Genomic DNA, 23,143 nt, shown 5'->3' with positions numbered 1-23,143 from the left:
GTTGTTCCATCATAAAATCCCAATTTAAAACATTGAAATTTGCCATTGTAACATGACAAAATGTAAAAATATATATAAAAAAACTCAAGGCTTAATATGAACTTTTTGAACAGAAAAGCAGCTGAACCTCAACTGAAGCCTTTGACTTCAGCTGTGTGCATTGAGGGTTTGTGTTTCTTCGTCACTTCCCTTTCCTCTGCAGGGTTCAGTTAAATCCTCATCACTATCAGCAGCACATTCTCTTTCATTGCTGGTTAGACTCCACCTGCTAAAACCTAAACGCTTTCTGTCTGCCCCATGGTGGTGGATTTTTAGCAAATGTTTAACTTATAGAGGTAAAATGAATCCCATCATCATCCTTTCTTACCTTGCAGGTAAACAAAAATTATTACAATGTAGTTAATTTAACAATTCATGCCTTTTTACAATCAATGACTAAACATCGTCTCTAACTTTTAGGTGTCAGTCTGTGTGTTGAGGTCAATCAGTCTCCCTCTGATCTCATCACACACCCTGGTTATAAAGTTCAGATTTTCTGCACCTATGATAAAACCGACTACAGGGTGACGCTCTGGTATCGGCGCCCAGCTGGAGAGACGGCCATGAACCTGCTGGGGTATCTGAGCTACAAAGACGCCACCATGGAGGAGACGTATAAGAAAGACTTCAACATTTCTGGAGATCTGAGTGTGAACACGTTGAAAAACGCCTCCCTTACAATCAGTGCTGCAGAGGAGAAGCACAGTGCTTTCTATTTCTGTGCAGCAAGTAAAGCACAATGACAAAAAAACACCTTTGAACGTTACAAAAACTGTTCAATGGTTTTATCATCCGTGGTTTCCAGTCTTCCATGCAGCCTGTTTGTGGTCGATATGTGCATGAGGGTGTTTTCTAAGACATCTTTTTGTTCTTTTTAGTATTTGGTTATATTTAAATAATCAGGAAGACAACCAGGCAGAGGACCTTAAGTAATTTTCATTTACAAAGTTTTATGAAAGCTTCCATCCTAGCAGCAAAGGCACGTCTTCACCATCTCACTCTATAAATGCGGTAAAATAATAATAATAATAATAATAATAATAATAATAATAAATAGAATATTAATAATAAAGAAGTGGATGAATTTACAAAATTTTGTCATTGTGTGCATATTACTCAGTCTCACTAGACAGAAAAGCTATACAAAAAAAATTATACATCCCAAAAAATAAGATCATTGAGTGCAATTACAGCACTCAACAGCAGAGGGATTTCAATGACCTGTCTTTGATTTTTATCTTGTGCATTGAAAGTTTTACAACCCTGTCACAGACAAACATCTGTTACTTTTATCAGAGAAGCAAAGTTTTCCATCTCTGTCAATCTAGACAGCTAACTAGTTAATTATCTACCTAGTTAGCTAGCTAATTATCTAACCATCTTACTATGTATAATTCTCTAACTATCTAGCTAATTATCTATAGATAGACTGCTAGCCTAGCTAGCTAGTATGTCTGCACATCTGTCTGTCAAAATGTATTTTTAAATGAAATTCTTTCATTAATTTATTTATTCATAAGTTCTTTTTGTCATTTTATTGCTTGCTGATGCTTGATGGCCTTCACTTCTCTGGATTTTCTGGAAGCAGAAACTTTAGAATTTAGGGATGACATGTTTAATAATCATTGCTCATTATTATTATAAAAACAAATTTCCCTGAAGTACGTATCAATAAGTCAATAAGTTTCTAGTTTTCTTATTGTAAGGTTTTTTTGTAGGTCATTGGATGAAAACAATCGTCGGTAAAGATAAACTGAGAGGTCATATTATCTTCCATCTTTTAAGAAGCTTAATGAACCAAAAAGCCTCATATGACCTGATGGTTACATTTCTTTGCTGCTGATAGGAGGTGGTGAACGTCAAGAAGCAGCTGCTCGCCTTTTAGCACGTGACCGATATCATTTCCTCATTCTTCTGCTTGTTTTTTTTAGTTCACCATACTCATCGCCTTCATCATTATCACTTCAACAAAATCTCCATCAAAGTAACGAAATGATTGCCATTTTAATTTTCTGTTGCCTTACAGGTAATTTCAATCATTTGTTCGGCTACATGCGTTTATTTACCTGTTCCAACAGTTTTTTTTTCCCCCCGTTTTTGCAGGTTTTTCTCTGGGGATTGACATCCACCAGTTTCCTTCGAATATCGTAGGTAACACCAGTGACGATGTTCAGCTTTTCTGCTCACACAAGCAGTCATCGTATAGAGTGATACTCTGGTACCAGAAGACTCCTGGAGACCAGGCTCTGAACCTCATCGGATATGGATACGGACAGATCAGCAACGACAGCGTGGAGGAAAAGTTCAGGAAACATTTTAGGTTAGGTGGAGATTTAGCGGCAGCCGAGAAGAACCTCTCTCTTTCCATCGTCGGTCTGAAAGCCGAACACACAGCAACTTACTTCTGTGCTGCAAGGGAAGCACACTGCGCCAAACATCCAACAGCCCTGAACAAAAACCTCCAACCTACGGCCTCAAGTTATCTCCTCTCTGGATCTAGACAGAGCCCAGCAGCCATCACTGTCAAGACAAGATGACGAGTTCAGCACATTTCAGCAACAACGCAGTTCAACGTGCTTCATATCAAACATTCAATTATGAAACGAGCAATAAACCTTAAATTTTGACAAATGCAATCATCCACATCATTGCGCCAATACACATCAAATATATTGATCAATGTTTCAGTTAACGCTAATCAAAGGCAGCGCTGACAGTTTTTAGCCTTTATTTAAAGGAACTCGGTGTTTCGGCTGTTTTCCGGTTTTCCACATGTTTGGTCCAGATTTGTGGTGCATGGAAGCTGAAGGTTCTGGTTCTGGGAAAGCAGAGCAGAGCAGAACCAGAAGACCTGAGAGGTCTGGAAGGTCTTACAGTCTGCAGGGAGCCAGAGTACGGGCAGTAGAACTGGGCTGATGTGCTCCATCTTCCTGGTTTTAGAGAGATCCCAAACAGCAGCGTTCTGCATCACCTGCAGCTGTCAAACTGTTTCAAAGCTTTATATTCCCCATGTAAAAAAAAAAAAAAAAAAAAAAACATTTTCACAGCATGTGAGTTTAATACATGAGGTTTCATGTAATTGAAGATTTTGTGAATGAATATTTCACATCCTGTAGTGACAGGTGATCATGTGACTTCCTGCTTTGTTTGTCTTGAGACATTGTTTCATCGCCTCCTCCATTCAACTGAAGCCAGATCATCGCCGACATGTTTGTGACTGTCTTTTATTTGTCACTTTTGACGCACTCAGGTAGATTTCTGAAAAATGTGCACACGGCAAGAATAGCTGAGATCCGATCATTTATTTTGCCTAAGAGTTTGTTTACGTTGGTTTGTCTGTGAATAAAACAATCTGAAACTTTACTTTTCACATCCTGCAGGTTTCTCTATTGTAGTTCTTCAGTCTCAACATCAAATTTCTTCCCCCGGAGACAATGTGACGTTTGAGTGCAGGTTGGGAACAGGCTACAGCATGGGCAGCCAAACCATGCTCTGGTACCGGCAGAGGAGCCACGGGGCCCAAATGGAGTTCCTCCTCAAAGAATACGAAGAAACTGTTGGACGTTACCGGTCTTGGATCGAACCGTCGCGAAATCTGTTCCGTCTTCAAATCCCAAAGTTGTTTCCGAATGACAGCAGCACCTACTACTGTGCCGCTAGTCACAGTGATGCGTGCAGATCAGACAGTCATACAAATAACGAGGCCGACTGTGGTACGCAGGCAGGAAGGAGCCGTGGCTTGTCTGACTATCAGAGAAAGTGTCATAAAAATTGTACATTTTAAATGAATGAAAGTTGAACTGCAGTTCCACACGAACTTTAGATATTTATATAAACAGGAAGAAGGCTTTTTATTGTTATAAAAGAATAAGTCTTTTGGGGGCAGAGTTGTGATACATCCTTATTAAAATGAGAGTAGTCCTAGTTTGGAAAGATCTGTGCAATTCTCACGACAGTGTTGTAGTCAAGACCACCGAACCCGAGACCAAGTCAAGATCCGGACCAGAGCTCCGCGCTACATGACAATAAAATGTGAAATATGATCAAAATTACTTAAATTGATCTGAGAGATCAACATTCCCATAAAAACAGCCAAATACTAAGCATAGTAAATTTAATGAATATTATTATCAAGTCAAACTCGTCTATGTTCTGCTTTGCTTCCACCTCAGATTAAACAGTGCCGTTTGATAGCCAATAGGAATACAAAGACCTGTTGAGGAAAGCTATTCCCATGGAAACGGACTTAAATACCAAATTATTCAGCTCCCATCAGTCTCCTATAGTCTTGTAGTATTGATGAGTCTTATGGCTCTTTGGAAGAAATTTACAAGGTTCTGTTCACTTCAAAAGATCCAGTTTGAAAATAAACATCTTTGACAGAACAAGCCATTTTAATCCCAAATATAGATTTTTAATTATTTTTGTGGTTGAAGTTCACAAAAAAAGTTGAATCATCTGTAATTAAAGAAAAAAAAATAAACTGTATATATTCTTGCAGATAAAAATTATGTACATATAGGCCTCCTGTCATGACCAGTTTTGCTTTTGTCTCTGAGGTTATTGTGATAAAAAAAATATTGTTCTTCTCAAACCATTTTCAAGTAATATGATGGTAATGGAATAATAACACAAGAAAACTTTCTCAAAGATCAATAAACTTTAAATTCTAATGAACATTTAACACCAATGCAGTGTTTCACAGTGTTGTGTGTACTGATAAAATTTTAATGCCATCTGCAACAGTAGCAAAATAAAAAAGGAAAATGTAACAAATAGTGGAAAAAAGTGAACCTGAGTTAAATATAACAAGGAAATGTAAGACTAGTAGCACAAATTGGACCTCTGTTCAATTAGGTCTGTTGATATTTTTTGCAATTATTTATTTTATGTTAAATGTTTTAATTTGTAGAGATCAATTTTAATTTTACATTAAAGTCATATTGTAACATCTTTGTAAAAAAATGGTATTTGATGATTATTGATTTCTAAAAGAAACAAAAAGGGGGTGAATACTTTTTATTGGCGCTGCACAGCTTTCATTTTTAACTTTTAACTTTTTAACAGAACCTCACTTCAAAAATCTCAGCACTGTCTCTTTAAGACGGCCTCTAGGAGACAGCAGCTACAGAGAAACTCATTCAGATCTGTAAGAAGGAGGAGGGTCAGATCATCTTCTGTTACCTTTTTGTTTCACAAGTTAAACCAGCAAATTTAGTCCAGAAATGAATTTGGTTTTGATTGCAGTTTTATTCTTGCCTGGTAAGAAAACCACTCTAGGAGGAAGGAACCATATTTGCTTTTTTTATTATTATTTAAAAAAATAACACTTTATCGTGTTTTTTGCTTTGTTTTCTAGGCTCCTCACTTTCTGCTGTGAACTTCCAGCAGCTTCCATCTGTGTTCGTCAAAGTCGGCGATCAGAGCGTCACCCTCTGGTGCGACCAGGACAATAATCAGAATTACTACATGTTCTGGTACAGACACCCGGCAGACAGTGGGAAAATGGAGCTGGTTGCATATTCTGTAGGTAAAGACGCCGCGGCCATTGAAGCTCCTTTCAGCAAGACCAAATACACCTTGACCCGTCCAGAAGTGCTCAGAACCTCCCTGCAGATCCACTCTCCTGAGGCTGCAGACTCTGCTGTGTACTACTGCGCTTCCAGTCTAGCACAGTGCTTCAGGCTGCCTGAGCCGCCTAACAACAACCTCAGGAGGAGGAAACAAGACTAGGGAGGGAAACGCTGAAAAACTTCAATATGAGACTGTGACACGAGGTACGTTTTGAAACAAAGTAAACTTTTAGAAACTCAGGATTATGTATGGGTGTTGCACTCTTTTGTGGTGGGATGGTTAACATCCTCACTTTTCATAAAGTTTTGCTCAAAACCTGCTTTCCTTTTTGTCAGCGGTATGAGTGTGCACCGAAACTGATGTGAGCGAATATATCTTTATAAACAGGCAATTTGTGGTGTTGAGTAATTATATCTTTATACTGGATCGATAAATTCACATCTATGGTTATATTCACACAAGACTGCTGCCTGGAACCTGCCTGTAGGGAAACGTTTCATATTTAAACAGTATTGGCGTAACGCTGAGTCAGCTGTAGTTGTCACGCCAGGCCACTAGATGACACTGTGACTGTAGCGTGTCATCGAAGGCTTTGCTTCCACCTCAGGTAACCCGGCTCCATCTCCTATGAAGGAAACGCTCATCGTACACATACCTCATCAGAAACTGTTAAAATGAACAAGTTAAGCAGCACAAAGTTATCCGCCATTATGCATGCGTAGAATAAACCCTACAAGCGTGTGTGTGCGCCTTCACACCTAAACTCCGATGTTCCTCCTCATTACATATGGAACACCAAGAAGGCCCAAAAGGTGTGAAATTTCACTTGTCTTTCATACACAAAGTACGTTACCAACTAGAAAGCAACTACAATGGAAGTGACAGCTTTCATCCAATCAGCATAGTCCTTAGATCAGGGGTGCCCAAGTCCAGTCCTCGAGAGCCACCATCCTGCAAGTTTTAGAAGTATCCTTACTCCAACATACCGGGATCAGCTCTACAGAGGCCTGATAACGAGTTGCAGGATGGTAGCTCTAGAAGACTGGACTTGGGCACCCCTGGATTAGATGAAAAAGAGCCAATCACAGCAAACAAGTCAAAGTATTCCAGGAAATGAGAGTAATTACAAGACTATAGGACTAGGAAGTCCAAATTCATGTCCGTGAATTCATGATTAATTCCTGATTTTTTACATATCAAATCTTCTTAAAACATATTTATTTAGGTACAAGACGAAGTATTTTTGTTTAAATATCAAAGTCAAAAAAATAAAATAAAAACAGCATTTAAAACAAATGTCGAAGATCCTGCTCATATTGTTTTAAATCAATGATTTACAGATTCATTTTCTACAAAAAAAGCTACTTTATTAAAATATTGTCCATTTAGATTATTAAATGTATTTAAATTGCCCATTTATTCATTTAATGCATAATAACAACTATTGTCTTAAGCAATAAATGTGGCTCTCCTCTCAATTTGACATTTTTGGCCCTAATAGGCCACAACCTGTGGACACCCTTGCAGTAGGATTTAATAAAACAAGAAAACATATTAATTTGGTTTTGTAGCCTAATAATATGTAGATGAGTTTTCAAAAAACTGCATTTCAGGTAATTTATCTACATGTGTTGAGCTATTATATGATGTGATCCTTCACCACAAACCTTTCCCAGTCAACTCATGTTCCTGCACTTTTGAAAAGTTCCCTACATCTCTGGGATCACAGGATCAAACCTCCTTCTGTCTTATTTACTCGAAGCCACAAACTGATCAGGGAGCAGCTGGCAGCAGAGTTCAGTTTTCCCACTCTGTAATATGATCCTGAATCACTCCTCATGTCTACCTCATGTTTTTCCTTAATCCTGTATTCCCATCAAGATGAGGAAATTTAAATTACAATTCTCATCTTATACTGACCTCTACTGGCCATGTGTGAAAAATACAACTTTAACTTCCAACTATTATACAATGAGTTCGATTTTCAAAATATACAGAAAAATGGATTCCATCATGACAACTAATCTTAAAATAAAATTATGGCCACAAAGTAACAATGAACAAATTTTAAGAACTTCAACCTTCAGTAAAAACGTATCCACAGCTTAGATGAGATAATCTGTTGCTATGACAACCATCCACTCTACAAATAAGGTCTTTACAGAAGAATGGTAATAAAATAAAAAACACAAACAAAGTTTTGTATTCATTTTGCCACAAGTTGTGTATCATGGAGGACAAATAAAGGAAGGATATGCCTTGGTCTTAAGAGACTAAAATTTTACTTCAAATCATTCATACAAAATGTTACATGTGGCACCGCACAACAATCTGTGACGAATGTTGGAGGCTTCAGAAAATCAGTTATAAATAAAGATGATACTTTACCAAATGCAAGTCAAGCTTACTTTAGAAAAGGAACAAAGTCCACAGTTTCAGGTAAGTTGAACTTCTCACATGTTCAGTTTGTTGGATCAGTGGTTTACTTTGACACAGAACTTGAGGAGAAGTTTATGAATTCAGTCCTGGTAGGAAATGTTGTGGAGGCTGCAAAACTTTTACCCTCTAGTACAGGAAGAACTACAAACATATTTATGTTGCATATTCTTGTATCTGATTGGCCCAGTTAATGCTCGGAGCTTTTGACTGGGAGTGGGCTCAAACTCGGACCGAGTTTGAGCTATTTTGCAAAGAAGGACGGACAAAACTTCTGTAGACATGCAACGCTACAGAAAGGCTCATATAGAAGACCTAATGTTAACTTTGAAAAAGTTTCATTCAGACTCTGAAAACATCGTTTCTGTGTCATTGCCAACTTTATCCTTTGATAATCCAACAACCTTAAACTCAAAAACACACATCAGTTGATGTTCTCTCTGCTGACTGATTGGCTGCAGAGCCATGACCAGCTGACGTGTCACTTCCTGTTTACACCTCCAAACAAACAAAAGCAGTCAGCTGCTCTGCCTTCTTTTCTTAGCCGACCCAGAAATAGCAGCAGGCAGCTTGGAGCTGCTCCAGCGTCAAGTCGGCCCGACCTCCACAGCTGCTCCCACAGAGACTCAGATGGAGGCTGAGATACGGAGAGGCTGGCTGGGGGGGGCGGGGAGCGGGGAGAGACGGAGGCAGCAGGTTTTTGTGTGATGCTTTTTCACCGTGGGGACAGGGGGCCACGGTGATACAATCCTATAGAGCCGCCGTACAAAAACCTCCTCGCATTAACATCCATCATGTGGACGGCTGAGTGCAGCACAGAGAGCAGCAGCAGGAAGCAGGTGGAGGTGGGCAGAGTGGAGGCTCAGCCAGGCTTTAAGAAACACTTTAATATGTAGAAAATGAACCAGAAACAGCTTTTATTAACACATGTTTGAGTTTATACATGGAGCCATCGGGTCAGGTGTTCCTCAGGGTCAGAAATCACAACTTCTTTAAACGTTATGAAGCTCATCCTGCAGGTTTAACCTTCCTGATGATCTGGGTTATTACAGCCGGTCTGAGGGAGAAGATTCTGGAAAGTTTGGAGACTTTTTGGTCCAGGAGAGATTCAGTGTGACACTGGAACTGAAGCTTACTTTGGAAAAGGAACCAAACTCACAGTTTTAGGTAAGTTGGATTTCACACATGTTCAGGTTTAGATCAGATTTAAGCTCAAGTAATTCTTAAACTGAGGAAAAAAAAAAAAATCTGTTGAGCTTAAACGTTTTGACATATTGAGTCAAACTCAAAACACTGTGAACTACGGAAATCCTGCTTACTTTGGAAAAGGAACCAAACTCACAGTTTTAGGTAAGTTGGATTCTCACATGTTCAGGTTTAGATCAGATTTAAAATTAATGCAAAGGTCAGATGAGAGTAAAGAAAAAGTCTTTAGAGTTTAAAAGTTTGGCTGTATTAACCTGAAGTTGAAGCACTGTGACCAACACTCAACCTGCTTACTTCGGTCAAGGAACCAAACTGACAGTTTTAGGTAAATATTCACTTTATTACAGAGTTTTAATGCATAATACTTTGATTAGGACCTCTGTACAGACAGACGTGTCTTCATAAAGTTAATTCTGATAGAAAAACAGGTTCATGTTCAGTATCACTGCACTGTGACAATGCTGAAGCTTACTTTGGTCAAGGAACCAAACTCACAGTTTTAGGTAAGTTTAACTCTTCACACATCCAGTTCATCTGATCAGATTTAAACTAAAATAATTCTTAAAATAAAGTAAAATTTGGTGAAGTCAAACGTTTTGGCTTATTGGGCTGAAGTCAAATCACTGTGAACTACGGAGATCCTGCTTACTTTGGAAAAGGAACCAAACTCACAGTTTTAGGTAAATATTTCGCTTCAATACTGAAATCTAACAGATTACACTTAATCAAGCCTTGAGGTTGATGTTGTGATAAAGTCATTTGAACATAAATATTACGGTTAAAGAGGTATTTGTTGAGTATTGCTGCACTGTGACAACCTCAACGAAGCTTACTTTGGAAAAGGAACAAAACTGACAGTTTTAGGTGAGTACAGTTTGCAAAAATGAACCCAATTTTAAGCCGTAAAGGTGTTTGAACAAGCAGCAAGTAAGCAGGTCTTTCTAGTTAGAGTCCAGCTCGGTACTTTTTGATATGAAGCTGAAGCTCTGTGATGACAGAGAAGCTTATTTCGGCCAGGGAACAAAGCTGACTGTTCTGGGTGAGTAAAGGTCTAAACAAAGTAAATTTGAGGGCCAAACTGATGTATCGGGGAATGGTTTTAGATCCTCAGGCTAAAATCTGCAACCTTTTAACTATTTCTGAGGAAAATCGACTAATAATAGGACAAGGATGTGAAATATAAAGCTGCATGTTGGAGTGTTTTACACATTGAATCTGTTCACTGTGCCACTGGTGCTTATGAAGCTTACTTCGGAGGAGGAACAAAGTTAACAGTTTTAGGTAAGAGATATGAAAATATAAATGTTATTCAGACATGTTTTTATAAAACCTTTAAAAATAAGAGCAAATACAGAAAGATTTCCAGTGAAAGTTGAGCTGCTCGCTGCCTGAGCTCCAACTTTTTGCTCTGAACTTTAACCGCTGTGCCAACTATGAAGCTTACTTCGGCCAGGGAACAAAACTGACTGTTTTAGGTGAGTAAAACTGTGAAATGTGATCCCTGTGAAAGCAGCTAAACCAGTTTTACTAAACTGAAAAATGTTTAGCTTTATTTGAAATTAAATACAAGTTGGTTTTTTTTTAAAAGTCAAATGTTTGCATCGTGGCAACACAAAGAGCAGTCTAAGACAGAAAAAACACCAAAAAATAACTAAAAAAGTAATGCAGCAGAAAGAAAGAAGAAGCTGAGGTTGTTTTGGGCACTGATGGGTCTCACTGTGACTCTGGTGGTGGAGCTGAAGCTTACTTCGGAGCGGGGACAAAGTTAACGGTTTTAGGTAAGAAATTGACTCAAAAACAGCAAGAATTACAAAAATGGCTCAGACTTTAACCAATTAACCTGAACTGTATCAGAAAGAAGCTCATTTCATGACTCAAGAAGGGACATTTCTGAGTATTTGTGAGGTTTTGTTATGTAACATTTGCTAGTTTTAAAAGGAAAATTTAACTTGGTGAGAATTTAGATGACAGGAGAGCAGACGAAAGCAGGTTGTGAGCACTGATCCTGCTCACTGTGGTCAGTACGTCTGAAGCTTACTTTGGTGGAGGAACCAAACTGACTGTTTTAGGTAAGAAACGTTTCAAAATATAGATTATTAAATAATATGACATGATTTATAGCAGGACTGGCGCTACAAGACCCCCCAAAAATAGTATGAAAGTTATTAGGATGCTTCGCCAGGGCAAATAACTTGGCCTAAAAGTGTTGGCAAAAATTCAAAAAACATTGAGATTGTGACTGAAAAAGTCTTTAAGGTCACAGGAGAAGTTGGGAAGGTTTTGTAACTAGCTGAGCAGCAGAGAGTTTGTGTCACAGACTGGAGTCTCTGTGCTCCTTGGGCAGCGAAGCTTATTTTGGAGCTGGAACTAAACTCACCGTTTTAGGTAAGAAACGTTTCAAAATCTAAATTATTAAGTAATACGACATGATTTACAGCTGGATTGGTGCTAAAAGACCCCCAAAAAATAGTAAGAAAGTCGTTAGGATGCTTCGCCAGGGCAAATAACTTGGCCAAAAATGTTGGCAAAAATTCAAAAAACATTGAGATTGTGACTGAAAAAGTCTTAAAGGTCACAGGAGAAGTTGGGAAGGTTTTGTAACTAGCTGAGCAGCAGAGAGTTTGTGTCGCAGTCCAGAGTCTCTGTGCTCCTTGGGCAGCGAAGCTTATTTTGGAGCTGGAACTAAACTCACCGTTTTAGGTAAGAAACGTTTCAAAATCTAAATTATTAAGTAATACGACATGATTTACAGCTGGATTGGTGCTAAAAGACCCTCAAAAAATAGTAAGAAAGTTGCTAGGATGCTTCGCCAGGGCAAATAACTTGGCCAAAAATGTTGGCAAAAATTCAAAAAACATTGAGATTGTGACTGAAAAAGTCTTAAAGGTCACAGGAGAAGTTGGGAAGGTTTTGTAACTAGCTGAGCAGCAGAGAGTTTGTGTCGCAGTCTGGAGTCTCTGTGCTCCTTTGGCAATGAAGCTTACTTTGGAGCTGGAACTAAACTCACCGTTTTAGGTAAGAAAAAACTAAAATAGAAGCTGGAAAGAGCTCCGACATCATTTAGGATATATGAAGCATCAACTGAGCTTTTTCTGAAGTGTAAAAGACATTATGTCAAATGTCCTGCAGTCAAAGTTGAAGAGCTATTAAATGTTTGGCTCAAAGCCCAGATTATTACCCTGTCAGTCGGTTCTCATCACCGCGGTTAAACACTGTGACTCCCAGTCTGAAGCTTACTTTGGAGCTGGAACTAAACTCACTGTTTTAGGTAAGAAACACAAAAAATATTCACAATAAATCAACCTAGAAGATCAGATATAATGGAAAATTGGTTTGGAAGTTTTATATATATATATATATATATATATATATATATATATATATATATAAAAACGTAAAAAGGAATTCAATCTTGAGCTCTACTGTAGAAGTAAAAAACAAAAAAGAATAAAAACTAACAGGAGTTGGTGAAAGAATTAGTGTTTGGTTTAGTTTTGCTACAGAAGTCGTTTAGTTCATGTGTAAAAGACGTTAAAGACAGCAGCAGCTTCCAGCAGCTTTTCCTGCAGCTGTTTATCAGTGTGAACGATTTCAATCCTGCTTATTTTGGAGCTGGAACTAAACTCACCGTTTTAGGTAAGACTGCAAAACGGGAAAAAAATCTGTCATTTTTGGAGTTGTGTTTTTTCTCCAAAATAGCCAGCAGTCTGTCTCCTTTGCCAATAATTTTCTAATGTAAAAAGCAGCCTCTAGCTTTATAGCAGCAGCTTTTTCTGCAGCTGTCTGTCAGTGTGAACCAGTACGATCCTGCTTACTTTGGCAGAGGCACCAGACTCACCGTTTTAGGTAAGACAATAAGAAAAACTCAGGATTTTGGAACAAAATCAACACTGTTAACAGGAAAAACAAGAAACAAGAAATTTAAGTTTTATTCTTGACAGGAAGTATTAAATTAATCATCTGAAAAAGTGCAGAAGCCAAAGTTTGGACTCAAAACTACTCATTTTCAGTTCAGTTGTCTCCATAGTGAGTTTGTGTGCCAGAACGTTTCAGGTTTAGTGAAATAAGGCCAGTAAATGCGGTCGTTGGCTCTCAGCAGCTTTTCCTGCAGCTGTCTGTCAGTGTGAACAGCTACGATCCTGCTTACTTTGGCAAAGGCACCAGACTCACAGTTCTAGGTAAGAAAACATGAACTCTTGAGAATTATTTTACCATAAAATTCACTTAGAAGAAACTACTGGATAGAAAACGAGCTGTAGCACAGAGGTTTGTGGTGTTTCTGCTTGCAAGTTTTTAAATTTATCTTCACAAAAGAGGTTATAAACCACAGTTTAGGACTTTTAAAAGAATTGAGTCAGTATTTTTGTCTTGCTGCTCTGCCTGGGTTCAGTTGTGGTTAAAAACAGTAAAAGTTAGCATTTAGCTCATCAGGTTCAGCAGCTTTTCCTGCAGCTGTTTCTCAGTGTGACGAACTATGAACCTGCTTACTTTGGCAGAGGCACCAAACTCACAGTTTTAGGTAAGAAAACAAAGAAAATCAACAACTTATTTCTTTAAAAAATGTACTTATTAAAAAAACTGCAAGGTTTACTGCTTTGAGGTCAAGTAATTTGTTAGAATGTAGATCAGCTAATATCTGATCTGAGGAAATAAAGTTGGTTGAGAACTTTAAAGATTTGGAAAGTTGAGAAACTAAAAAGCATTTGTTTTCAACTTTTAGTGACTATAATCTGTATAGTAGGTAACTGTGACCAACTAAAATACAGGAATTGTGTTGTTGAAACATTAAGTTATAGAGAACTGTAGACCTGGTAGATCTGAGTCGGGTTTTGTTGTTGCGGCTGAGCGTTGTGCTCGAGCTCATACCCTGCTGAGTTTGGAGAAGGAACCAAGCTGACAGTCCTGGGTAAGAGCTTCTGAGATATATCATTAAATTGATGTAACTATGGATTTAATGTGCTGACTGTGTAAAATAACAATGTCATAATTCTGGGATTTTTCTACTGAAGAATGTAGAGGAAGCCAACTTGCTTACTTTTATCTCTGCACATCCAAACATTCTCACTTTTTAACTTTACACTGAAAAAAAATCAAAACCTTGCCAAGTAGTTTTGGTCCAACATGGTGAAAAGTTCTGGTGCACTGACTTAAGAGTCACTTTACAGTAAGATATAAGAGCTTGCTTTACGTTAATATTGATGGAAAACCTGCTTGTTTCACTAGCAGCCAATTTCACTTATACCAAGTTAAATAATCTGCCAATGAAACTAGAACTTTTTCATCAATATTAAGGAATTTTAACTTGCAACAAACTTCTATATCTTGCTGAAAAGTTACTTGTAAGCTAGTTTTGTCTCATCTCAAGTCTACTAAGATGTTTGCACTAGAAACTAGACCAAAAATACTTCGTAAGATTTTTTTTGTTTCTAAAATATATTTTATGTTTTCTTTCAAGATTTAGAATAGACATAAACGTCGAAAGTCAAAGTAAAATTCAGGAATTATATTAGCAACACTGACCAAACGTTCAGATCAGAACGCCAGAATGTAAAAACCAATATGAGTTTAGAATGTTTTTACTTGGGTTTGCTGCTTGTTAATTGATGTTATATTTAGTAGGATAATTGCAGAATAAATGTAACTACTAGAAAAGACGGTCTTTGTTTTCAGCTCCAGTGTAAAAGTCTATTTATGTCGTACTGTTGGCAAATGAGGTTGATTTAAACTAGTGAAGAAAAACCCGATAATTAAAGTAAAACATGTTTGGTTAAGTCACACTTAATAATCATGTAAAGCAGGAACGTATCAAACCCATTTTCATTTCAGCCGCCATCAAATCCATAAATGTCCTCAAAGGGCCGGTTTTACCACAATGTAGTAATAAAACCTGTTAAACTGTCCAAATATTACAGCTTTCCCTCCATTCAAGAAGTATTTCTTAAAATTAAATAATCTGAAACATCTTTTCACATTGATGTATTTTGGGACTATGCTAATTTGACTGATGACTTTTCTTTTTTTTGGTCCAAACTTTTTGCAACTTTTCACACTCGTTCTAAACGCACAAGGCCAGAGGAGACAGTCGAAATTTAGCATTTTCTTAGGAACAAGAACTTCTTGGTGGGACTCCCTCGTTGGGTCTATGATCAGCACATGATAGCCAACATGTTATAAACTATATTCTTGAAGGTTTATTAACATTTAAAATCGATAACACCAAAGAAATACATATACTTCCATACATTCACATGTCCAGATGTTCAGATTCGGGTGAAGGAGTTTTGACTGAATTAAGTGTTTTATCTCTTCTTTCAGATCCAGATACTGATGTTCAGCCCCCGACTGTGAAAATTCTAGAACCTTCAAAAAAAGAATGCAAAGACAAGAAAGGGAAGAAGAAGAAGACCCTGGTCTGTGTGGCCTCTGATTTCTACCCCGATCATGTCAGCGTGTCCTGGACGCACAATTTCCAGAACATAACAGATGATGAATTCCAAGTGTCCACTGACGCCGCCGCCAAGAAGGATGAAAAATTTTACAAAATCACCAGCAGGCTGATGGTACCCATTAAGGATTGGGTTAAGCCAAACATTAATTTTACGTGCACTGTCAGCTTCTTTAATGGGACCAATAACATCAAAGAGAATAAAACTTTTACAAGTACGTTCATTTACCAAACAAATATCCTAAACTGCTCCTTGTAGCTAAACTCCTAATGATGTCCCTTCTCTTTATTCCTCCAGCAAAAGGCATAGATAACCCAGGCATGACTCGAGGTAAACTGCAACATTTCACTCTTAAAAGCACAGAAAACGTAGTTGGCAGCAGGTTGATGGCTTTGAGAAAGTCTTCTTATTGTTTACACTGTAAACATCTGAACTTCCTACAGAGAGCTACATAAAGATCACCCAGAACGCCAAAATTTCCTACACCGTCCTGATCCTGAAGAGCTGCCTCTACGCCGCCTTGGTCTGCCTTCTGGTCTGGAAGCTTCAGGTCGGTCCAGAAACATCCATGTTGGTTCTGATAGTTGAGCTTCTGATGCTGAGGGATTTTTTTTTTAAATGTCTTTTTCAGGGAAAACGTGGAAAGCAGACCAAGTGAGAGCGGAGCTGAAGCTTTCAATCTTCCTCCTTGTACATAATAAACCTGATCTGCTGTTATTCTGCACAGACAAGATAATCTTTGGAGATTTCATGTTATTTTACAGAAACGATAAAACTCAAACTCTCACCAAGTGGTTTTGGTCTAGTATCTAGTGAAAATATCTTGAAGAGAGACAAAAGTAACTTACAAGTGACTTTTCAGCAACATACGAGTTTGTTTTAAATCAAAAAGCCTTTACTGATGATAAACTAGTTTCATTAACAAATTAATTTATAATGAGACATTTTCTCCATGTAAAAATAATCTGCCAATGGAACTAGAACTTCACCAATATTAAGACTTAGAACAAGCTTCTATATCTTGCTGAAAAGTCACTTTTAAATTAGTTTTGTTTTATTTCAAGTTTTTTTTTTTTTTTGGGGGGGGGGGGGCGGTTTAGATAATTGCACTAGATACTAGACCTAAAATTATGATTTTGTATTTTTGCAGTGTATTATTGTATTTTTCCAGATACTTTCTAAATAAATGTGTGTTTGTTTTTCTTCATATGATCTTCAATAAAAGTGTTTTAAATTATGCCTGATGTCATGGCTGTTCATTTTTTTCTGCACTTTGTTTGGGAAATGATTCAAAAGTTTTCATCTGACTGTCAACTTGTTTTTTCATATGTATTAAAACCAGAAAATTACACAATTGAGTGTTTTTAATCAGATGTGGAACCAGAAAAATTTAAACTTCATACTGACAGTAACCGTCGTTTTCCTCCTTCATCACTTTTTCCAGAGATGCTGTCAGATATTTTTAGTTGCCTTCTGAGAAGCCAGCTCATTTTCTTTCTACATCTACGTGAAACATCTCAGTTTCAGATCAAGACTCTCGGTTTCGCCAAGATGCAGTTGAAGCATTTTTAGCAGGAGAGGAAGAGCGCGAGAACAGGAAGTCGACGTTGAGCAGAGAAGCAGGTCAGAGCCGCTGCGGGGAAGCAGAGCGCGGCAGGATGCGGTCGCATGGCGGCCTGCAGCGCCGTCTCTCTGCTGAGAAACGACCTTCAACCTTTACCGCCGCATCCGGCTCTACGATCGCACCTGCATCTGTGCAAAAACACCTCTGCATAAACACACACACACATGCGCGCATACACACACACAGCTGGTAAACACTCAGTTTCTGTGTCAACTGAAGCTAAAAACTGAACGTGTCAATATGTGAAAAACGACAAACAGCAGCTGTTTGCTGTGACCTGGAGCTGAAAGAGTTTTTTTTTTTTTTTTATTTTGTAGAAAAATGAGATGGGTGTAGATTTGTTGCAGAGATCAAATTAAATGAGTTTAGTTGTGTGAAAAATAATTTCTTCTCTTTCTGCTTCTCTGTTACTACAAAAAACTAAATCTGTACCAAGTATATATATGTTCACTTGAAATAAGACAAAACTAATTTACAAGTAACTTTTCAGCCAGATACAGTAGCTTGTTTTAAGTCAATAATTCTTTAATATTGATTAAAAAAACATAGTAGTTCAGATTGGCAGATTATTTCACTTATAACAAGGGAAACTGTTTTAAGTGAAATACTGTTTCATTGGTATTAAGAAATTATTGACTTAAAACAAACTACTTGCTGAAAAGTAACTTGTAAGTTAGTTTTGTCTTATTTCAAGTACAAAGATATTTGAACTGGAAACTGGACAAAAATATTTGGTAAGATTGTGTTTTTTTTGCACTTTCATTGTTTCAGATCATCATATTCAATATGAAATGTTTAACTAACCTGGGTCTATGTGGAAATATAACGGCTCCTGTTAAAACATGAATCAACTAATTAAGGACATTTTGATTCACTTCGATCAAAACCTAAAGTCTGATTTCTACCAGACATTCAGACTAAAGAAATCATTTAAACAGAAAATGTTCTAGTAGGCTCAGCAACCTTAAAAATATTCAAAGGGGAAAAAATAATAATAAAAACATAAAATAACAGCAATAGGTCAGTGTGGAAAAGGTCACAAAACAACCAGCAGTGGTCACCCAATCAGAATGACCCCGGGAACAGGTCAACAGGTCGACCAGGAGGTCAGAGCAGAGTCCAGCTGACTCCCAGAATGAGGTCAGCCAATGAAACTGGGCAACAGGATGTTTATGATCTCCAAGACATTTGAGAAAAGGTCTTAAAACGTTTAAAAACCGTGTATCTCGTTACATTTCTAAAAGAAATTAGGTGTGACAAAAAAAAAAAAAAGGAAAACTGTCAGGAATCAAAAGCTTTATCATATCCAAGTGTTTAAATTAATTGTTTCCATGGGATTTCTATGTAAACTATGAAATAACAGAGAGATTCCCTGCATAATTTACCCCAAACAGTAAATTATTTTTGTAACTTCATAGCATTTAACATGAATTTAAATGTCTAAAGAAAACTCTTAGCTTTCTTCAGCCGTTTTTCTTTAAAACATGTCAGGAAAAACAGAAAACATCTGTACAGCAACAGAAATACGACACCTGGGAATATAGAGCACAAGCCTTCAAACCACGAGCCTTATATCTGTTTAAATGTTGATTCTACGACTCAGTTTAAACTCTATAGAGCAAGATGACTTTAATTTATTGATTTACTTAAAACCTCATGTGCAACAACCAATAATAACTAATGATTCATCACTTTCCTTTGAAGAAACGTTGGTGGTGAACTCGGCTAAATAAAGCGAGTTTTTAGAGAAACTAGCAACCCATATTCTGTTACACAGAACAAACAGAAAAAATACAAACAAAAATTCTAAAAAATAAACATTTTTAGACACTATTTGCAGGGACTGTGTTTTTTTTGGGGGGGCGGGGGTTGTCAAATCTGACTTGCAAGACTTTATGCATTTCTGTACATTAAATGTACAGAAATATTTAATTCATTAAAATACTGTGTTTTTATATTCAAACATCAATCTAGACAAGACAAAAAATATACATAAAAACTTGAAATTATATTCAATTTAATAAATATAACAAACATAAATAACAAAGCAGCAGGACGTTTGTTAACACTTTGGCATCATCAGGCCAGAACACGGCGCTAAACAGTGAGACATAATGTAACGAAGCTTCTAGGCAGATAATTTGCCTTTTAAGTTGGTTAAAAGTAATCCAAGTAAACTAAAGCAATGCCTCACACTGAGGATGCATGTAGTGACAGTAGAGAGGAAAAATTTCCTTTTGACAGGAAGAAACCTCCAGCAGAACCAGAAGCTGACTCAGTATGAGAGGCCATCTGCCAATACAGCCGAGGCAGGACAGAGCAGAGAAAAAGAAACAGTAGAAGAAGTACTTTCTATTTAAGGGAGTTCAGTGCAGTAGAAGCTCCTTTGGTTGTTTTACGACAAACAATTTAACACAGCTGATTGTAAAGGCTGAAGGGGGTAAAAAAAAAAAAAAAAAAAGCAGTCAGCTGCAACACAAAGTCAGCTAGTAGTTTTATCTAGAAGAGAAACATGGAGTTATCTGCAGCAGCAGCTCAGGATCGCCCCCTGCAGGACAAACGTTTCACCATGTTGGGTTTCCTTCAATAGTTTCTAATGTTTTCTAAATGGAGTGAGGTGTAAAAACAGGTTCTAAAGAAACCATGAGGAGAACACAACTAACTTTGGTTTGAGAAGGTTATATTCTACAAAAAAGTAAATAAATCAATCAGACAGTGTAAACCTCATCTCTGTGACCTCTGACCTGCAGCTTCAGCAGATCTCTGCATTAGCCAACGGCATGCAGAAGAAATGGTGTTTCATGAACAGCGTGTTATTTTGGCACAAAAATAAATCGGTTCTCACGTTTCAATTTAAATAACTGATTAACACAAACAAAATTTGTTTTCATCATTGACAACCGTAGTAGATGATACTATCGAGTACAGATCAAAAAGATGGCAAAAATAAAAACGGGTATTCTGTGTTTCAAATACTTCAGTTTGTATGTAGATATGTTATCAAGGTTTATTGTAGTGATCTAAACTATAAGCCTGAGCTGGAAAAACTTCCTTCTGCCTCTTAAATAGCGGAAGCCTCGGCAGCCATCTTTCTTTCACGTCACAACATTTTTTCAACCATGAACTTCAGATTCCAACATGATAGCTGATTTTTTTTAAAATCCACAGGTCACGTGACCAAAGCAGCCACAAACTGCTCAAAAAACCTCAAGACAAAAGATTTTCAACACAGCAGAATCCTTCTCAACACAGCGACTCTCAGCAGAGAATCAAAACAAACCAGTAGAGCAAAAGCTAAGCGCTTTGGCCTTCAACAGCTCTTACTTTGAGACGTCCTCTGGGCGCCATGGCAACAGTTGCTTGACCTACCTTTAATGGTCAGGGGAAGTGGGGGAGATCCCCTGCTTGATTGTGCTGATCGCCTCAGTGTCCATGTCAATCTGCTGGTGGTTCCAGCCACTTTTTTCCTCGTCAAATGTCTTGTGAACACAGCTGCCAAATGAACCGCCACTGAGAGGCCATGGTCCGCCGTTCCTTGTCTGCTGCTCTGCTTACACACAAAAAATGGCTTCAATAACTTTGTCAGGGAAAAAACAAACAACTTAAATAAAGTGTCCGAAAAATAACTTACCAAAAAAAAAAACGCAGCGATTTCAAAACATGGAGCTCCAGCGGCCTACAGCAGGTGTGTTAATTGGCCAAATTACAAAACCCCCTTCAACATGGAGAATTTACGTGGCTCTGCAGAAGTTTTTAATCATTTAGGCTGGACGTCCACTCAGATTCGGTGTCTAAGACCAGAAAACCGGGTTCCAGAGTTAATAAATATCGGGTAGTGATGGGCCATCTGAAGCCAGGCTTCGAGGCGTGTACCGAGTAAAAAGGGGGCGTGTCCGATAAAGCCCCGCTTCTAGGCTTGTGTTGTATTGCCGAAAACCACGTGACTGGCAACAAACGATGCCTCATGTTGCATGGGTCATGTGACTGCTTCATTTTGCGTGTCGATTTTCAAAATAAAAGCGATGAGTCGTGCTGCTTCATGGGTAGTTGTCCATTTGGTCGCGCATCAAAGGAGAATATTTGTCTTCAGTGGCCAAAATAAAATGAACATTGACCAACATATTTGATGTGTATTGATGATGGCACTCATCAAAATTTAATGTTTGTTACTGGTTTTCTCAATTGTAGATTTTGTTTTTTTATGACTTTATATTTTTGTGATTTTATGATGTAAATCTCTGAACTGCATTGTTGCTGAAATATGCTACACAAATAAACTTGATTGATTGTCTGAAATGGAGCCAGCAAAAGGAAAATCTCTGACTTCTGGGAATTCTTTGAGATTATCGCTCACAATAAAATTCTTCTTAGATAACAATGATTAACACCTCACCTCCACTTCCCAATTTCTCACCTTCTGGAAAGTTCCACTATTATTGGTAGTGTGATTACCAAAGACAGCAGAAACAGATGTAATGTTGCAGAACTAAAATTCAACATGTAGCCAAATATAAGGGATCATTAGAAATCCAAGAAAACGCGATGGCCCAACAGACAATAAAAACATCAAATGTCTTTATTGTCAAATCAGTCTGTGACATAAAAGAAACCCCAACACAACCATTGACTTCAACATATACCAGGATTAGATTGGCGACAAATCATTTTAATAATTAAAACATATGACAATTAAATATGGTTTCATTGATTCTCCTGTTACTAAACATGAGTTTGATGAAAACTTTGTGACAATATTGCATTTAGTAATTTTTGGAAGTATGATCCACCTGGGTGACAAGGCTGTAAGTTTCACCAGCAGATGTCACTAGTGAGTGATGAAAGAAGCATCGAGTAACGAACCTTTTAGCAAAGCAAAGAGCTGGAAAGTTTCATTGCTTCATGAGGCTTCATTTGCCCATCACTAATATCAGGACGTCAGTTTCATGTTTCCGAAGCCAGGTGACGTATACCAGCCGCGTCCTCCATGCGAAGTGTCTCTGTTCCGCATGCGCAAAAAGCTCATAAACAAACATGGCGCTGTTCGGCAGGGTTGCCAGATCTGACCATTTCAAGTCCAATTAGTCAAAATCTCAATCTCTAATAATATGTTTAAAATCTAAAGTGTTCACTCTTTCTCTAAATTAATAAACTGGCTTGTTCTTGTAAAAATGTACTTTTTCAAAATTTATAGCGGGCCAAATTACAATAAATAACTTATTAAATATTTTTAAATGTGTCCATTTATTAAAACTCCTCACTCACCATAGTTTCTGGGTCTTTTAATTCATCTTTAAATAATATAAATTTATCCATGAATTGCTTATTATGAAATGCAATAAAGCTTTCTCAAATGTGTTTTTCTTTATTTTTAGATGATTTATGAAAAGATAAGTCAACAGATCTCAATTAAATGTTTGGTCTAGATTTAATTTCAAATTAAAATCATGAACTTTCTGTTGTTCTGTTTCTGCTGCAAAAAGCTGGTCCAAAACTTTATTTCCGTATCAGGAGTTCTTCAGCTCATCGCTGACTTCAGATGTTGTAAAATGCAGCTGTTCTGTGTTTGATAGATCTGAATTCAGGCTGATCCACAGCAGCTTCTGGACCTTCAGAACCAGAACCAGGATGCACCACAAACAACATGAGCTTCTGGGCAGGGACCCCTTTTAAGACCCACAGAAGATGCTACAGAATATGTAAAAAAAAAAAAAAAAAAAAAACTCTTTTTAAAAAACTCTTATTCATTAGTCAATGTGTTTCACATAAATGCTGCCTCATACCAGCTGAATTTAGTACTCAGGGCTTTTAGCAGCCGGTT

At 37.6% G+C, this 23,143-nt stretch overlaps 1 protein-coding gene across 1 annotated transcript; it reads left to right on the top strand.

Annotated features, from left to right (window-relative positions):
- The first annotated feature begins 5,249 nt into the window (after positions 1 to 5,249).
- On the top strand, positions 5,250 to 16,938 carry LOC148152761 (M1-specific T cell receptor beta chain-like). Its single transcript, XM_088002827.1, has 7 exons — positions 5,250 to 5,301; positions 5,399 to 5,770; positions 14,102 to 14,161; positions 15,571 to 15,915; positions 15,999 to 16,031; positions 16,145 to 16,251; positions 16,333 to 16,938. Exons 1-7 carry the CDS (start codon positions 5,265 to 5,267, stop codon positions 16,357 to 16,359), a joined length of 981 nt encoding a protein of 326 aa, XP_087858953.1. The 5' UTR covers positions 5,250 to 5,264; the 3' UTR covers positions 16,360 to 16,938.
- Positions 16,939 to 23,143: the final 6,205 nt, after the last annotated feature.

The sequence above is a fragment of the Poecilia mexicana genome, unplaced genomic scaffold (genome assembly GCF_051168715.1).
Source record: "Poecilia mexicana isolate PSO_F unplaced genomic scaffold, ASM5116871v1 scaffold_22, whole genome shotgun sequence".
NCBI lineage: Eukaryota > Metazoa > Chordata > Actinopteri > Cyprinodontiformes > Poeciliidae > Poecilia > Poecilia mexicana.
Note: the sequence above shows the minus strand (reverse complement) of the source record. Positions and strands in the feature narration are given on the sequence as shown.